At 45.8% G+C, this 4,483-nt stretch overlaps 1 protein-coding gene across 1 annotated transcript; it reads left to right on the top strand.

The window, feature by feature from the left end:
- The first annotated feature begins 731 nt into the window (after positions 1–731).
- LOC144611977 (transcription factor Sp5-like) lies at positions 732–1,661 on the top strand. The gene has a single exon (XM_078431352.1). The coding sequence runs from the start codon at positions 732–734 to the stop codon at positions 1,659–1,661; it is 930 nt and encodes a 309-aa protein (XP_078287478.1).
- Positions 1,662–4,483: the final 2,822 nt, after the last annotated feature.

The raw sequence follows: 4,483 nt of genomic DNA, 5'->3' as shown, positions 1-4,483 counted from the left end.
CAACTGCAGTAGAACCTCCCTGCTGCTAAACTCAAATCCTCTTGCTATGAATGCCAACATACCATTCGCTTTCTTCACTGCCTGCTGCACCTGCACGCTTGCTTTCAATGACTCCCCCAACATTGGAAACATGTTTCCTGCCTCTCGCGTGTCCAATCCCTTAATAATCTTATATGTTTCAATAAGATCCCCTCTCATCCTTCTAAATTCCAGCGTTTACAAGCCCAGTCGCTCCAGTCTTTCAATATACGACAGTCCAACCATTCCGGGAATTAACCTAGTGAACCTACGCTGCAACCTATTGCCCAACGCGATGGTTGTGATGGGAATTTGGGTACTTATTGGGAATAGGGGTGGGACAGAATAGGTCTGCGATACGAGATATCCTCGGAAAGATTGAGAGAAGGTGGGAGATAAACGAATTTGGGACCAGAGCTGGGGGATCATTGGGAATCGGCCCTGGTGGACCCGGAGTAGGACTGAAGAAGGGTCTCGACCCAAACCGTCACCTATTCCATTTCTCCAGAGCTGCTGTCTGACCCGCTGAGTTACTCCACCTTTTTGTGTCTGTCTTTGATGTAAACCAGCATCTGCGTTTCATTCCTACAAAGTAAATTTACTTTCCTTTTTAACTATCTGTTTTGCCGAGTTCCAAGCTTGATTTTTTCTTTCTTTTTATTGTATAGGACCAAAGACTAAATTATCCTCCAGAATCTGTAACAGGTCCGTCCATGTTGAATGCCACCTGTGGAAGAGTAGGTCAAGTTGGACTAGCCTCTGGAGCCATTCCTCAGTTCCAATATGACTCCCCGATGGGGTCGACGTCTGGAATGTTTCCGTTTTGGAGCAATGATGCCTTTGGAAGTCCTCACACCATGTCCTTCAGTCCTCCAAAGGCCCAGTATGCTCTTGGGACAGCTCCATCGGCTTTGGGGTCCCGGGAGCTTCCCCTGACCCCACCAGCAGAATCGGTCTACACTTTTGAGTTGTCTTCCGTGAAGATCCTGACGACCTCAGTTTTGGAAAGTTCGGCCTATCCTTACCCAGAGGCCAACGGAATTGCTCAGAGCTTCGCCAACCTTATTCCCAGTTCTTCAGCTTTGCCAAATAGACGTGTATCACCCAGTCATCATGAAGAAATCCCATGGTGGAGCATGCAACAGTCCAGTCCTGTCAGTCCTCACCATCACCCATTTGGAAGAGCTGTGGTCTTGGGCCATCAAAGCCAATTGCCATCTACCTTCCTTCAGGGCTCTTCCAAATGTCTTCTCAACTGTGCCAGGCGTTGTCGGAGATGCAGGTGCCCCAACTGTCAGTCTCCAGGCGGTAGTAAAGACCAGGGCAAGAAGAAACAGCATATCTGCCACATTCCCGGCTGTGGCAAAGTCTACGGAAAGACCTCCCACCTAAAGGCCCACCTGAGGTGGCACGCTGGGGAACGCCCCTTTGTTTGCAACTGGCTGTTTTGCGGGAAGAGCTTCACCAGGTCTGACGAGCTGCAGAGACACCTGAGAACTCACACTGGGGAGAAGCACTTCTGCTGTCAGGAATGTGGCAAGCGGTTCATGAGGAGTGACCACCTCTCCAAGCACACCAAAACCCACCAGAGTAAACGGGCGAAACACCATGGCGTGTGTCTGGCAAGCATCAAAAAGGAGTAAGGGAGAAAGCTGAGCTTTGCTGATGGCCTCGTGAATCAGCGCATGAGATGGAGTTGGGATTGAGTCACACTATCCTACAAAGTCCTAGTTTCGCGGCCTGGTCTGTGTTGAGTTGAGTGATCTTGGCCAAGGGTAGCAATAAGGAATACTGAATCTGGCCTTGGGTACCCTTGGACTTGAGAAGTGAAAAATCAATTGGGGTTCCTGGACACTGAGCCTTTCTGCATTTGAGTGGAACTCCCCTCTGACACCTCCCCGCATCTCGGCCCTCCACCAGCAGTTAACTATTCTTTTCAACGCTGTTCACTGAACCAGGTGAAGTTCTGGGTGCAGAATGTACTCGTATTAGTAACCACTTGAAAGAGGGAGGGATGATTGAAGATGAAAGCTGGAGCAAAAAGAATGAAGGATCAGGGTCGGACGGAAGAATTAAACTTTGGGCAGTGCAAATAATAAGTTTTGTGAAACAGGAAATGACACGATGAGGAAATAAAAGTACTTTGGGCTCAAGGGAGGCAAGTCTCAATGGAAAATGTAGACCTGGAGGTTGGAAGAAGATACTCTAAAGTGATTTGGAAGAAGTGATTAAGTGATGGGCACCTTCAAATAAAGAATACTTGAAGGGAAAAGTCGCCACTAAATTTTAGCAAAAGACATTTTGAAGGTTGCATCGAATGAAATGTTAATTTATGAACAACCCAATTCTGGTGCAACCTCTGTCCTGCCTGCGACTGCATGAAATCTTTTTCAAGTTTTTAAAGACCAGATCGTCTTTGGCCTCGGTACACGATGTGAGCTGCAATCCTCAGACATTGTTCCTGGAAGGTTGAGCAATTTTTCGAAAGGAACCAATTTGGCTGAGATCTCGTGTGTTGTATTTGATTGTGCATTTTATTTTAAGAAATTTATGAGTGACTCTATTGCTCTTTTGACAACCGATGTAACATTATTTTAATTGACAAATACGTGCTGCGTAAGATATGTCAATAAAAGGAGCAAGTTACTTTTGAAACTTGCCTGCATTTTAAGATTTGTTCTGATGGTGCATTATTGGGGAAACAACTTAAATTCTTGAACAATATCACGGGTGAATCCATTGCATTGGGTGGAGTTTAGTCCCCTGCTGGATGTTGAATTGCCTGATCTTCCATGACGCATTCGGTAGAATGCGGAAAGGCACGCAGCATCATGAAGGACCACTGCCACCCAGCACGCAGACTGGTCTCCTTGTTACCGTCAGGCAGACGATACAGGAGTATGGCTGCCCGTACCACCAGACTTAAGAACAGTTTCTACCATCAGGCCATCAGGCGTCTGAACTCATAAACACATTTCACATCATACATGTTGTATAAGAAAATAACTGCAGATGCTGGTACAAATCGAAGGTATTTATTCACAAAATGCTGGAGTAACTCAGCAGGTCAGGCAGCATCTCAGGAGAGAAGGAATGGGTGACGTTTCGGGTCGAGACCCTTCTTCAGACTGACCTGCTGAGTTACTCCAGCATTTTGTGAATAAATCATATATGTTGATTATTTTTTAAATATTGTCTTTTTAACTATTTTTAATATTGTCTTTTTACCTTTTAATCTTATTTATCCTTGGAATATTACTGCTGAGGTGACCCGTTGTCTTGTCAAATACATTGCATTGTACCGTTGACACAAGTGTGCTCAGAGGAGTGGACTAAAACCTCATCCTGTCATTGCTGAGTAAGCATTTTTTTTTTTTGTCCCCAGTTACATTCCCCTTCACAAAACTGCTTTCATTAATCTAACGTAGAAACGAGGAACTGTAGATAAGAAAATAACTGCAGATGCTGGTACAAATCGATTTATTCACAAAATGCTGGAGTAACTCAGCATGTCAGGCAGCATCTCGGGAGAGAAGGAATGGGTGACGTTTCGGGTCAGACTGAAGAAGGGTCTCGACCCGAAACGTCACCCATTCCTTCTCTCCCGAGATGCTGCCTGACATGCTGAGTTACTCCAGCATTTTGTGAATAAGAGGAACTGTAGATGCTGTTTATATATTTTTTTAAAGGCACAAAATGCTGGAGTAACTCTGTGGGCCAGGCAGCATCTCTGGAGAATATGGATAGGTGACATTTCTGGTCTCAGACTCTGCCTGAAGAAGACTGAATAATCAAAAAAGTGATTTATGCACGCTCCATACTATATCTAAAATTAATAGAAGTATTAGCTGGAAAGACGTACAGGTTTGTAGGTTAATTGGCTGGGCAAATGTAAAAATTGTCCCTAGTGGGTGTAGGATAGTGTTGGTGTGCGGGGATCGCTGGGCGACACGGACCCGGTGGGCCGAAGGGCCTGTTTCTGCGCTATATCTCTAAATCTAAAAATCTTTTTAAAAAAGCAAAGGTTTTGATCTGAAACCATCACCTATCCATGTTCTCAAGGAATGCTGCCTGACCCGCTGAATTACACCAGCACTTTGTGTCCTTTTGTGCATTAACGTGCATCTGCAGTTCTTTGTTTCGACACGGTGGTGCAGCGGTAGAGTTGCCGCCTTACAGTGCCACCGCGCCAGAGAACCGCGTTAGATCCCTACTATGGGCGCTGTCTGTATGGAGTTTGTACGGTCTCCCCGTGACCGCATAGGTTTTCTCCGAGATTCTTCTCACACTCGAGACGTACAGGTTTGTAGGTAAATTGGCTTGGTATAAGTGTAAATTGTCCCTAGTGTGTGTAGGATAGTGTTAATGTGTGGGGGTCGCTGGTCGGCGTGGTCTCGGTGGGGTGACGGGCCTGTTTCCGCGCTCTATCTCTAAATTAAACTTTACACTGGAATTTAGAAGGATG

This window comes from Rhinoraja longicauda, chromosome 42 (genome assembly GCF_053455715.1).
Source record: "Rhinoraja longicauda isolate Sanriku21f chromosome 42, sRhiLon1.1, whole genome shotgun sequence".
Lineage (NCBI taxonomy): Eukaryota > Metazoa > Chordata > Chondrichthyes > Rajiformes > Arhynchobatidae > Rhinoraja > Rhinoraja longicauda.
Note: the sequence above shows the minus strand (reverse complement) of the source record. Positions and strands in the feature narration are given on the sequence as shown.

Coding starts and splice junctions, on each gene's coding strand:
- LOC144611977 (XM_078431352.1), top strand. CDS start 732: ATGTTGAATGCCACCTGTGGAAGAGTAGGTCAAGTTGGACTAGCCTCT.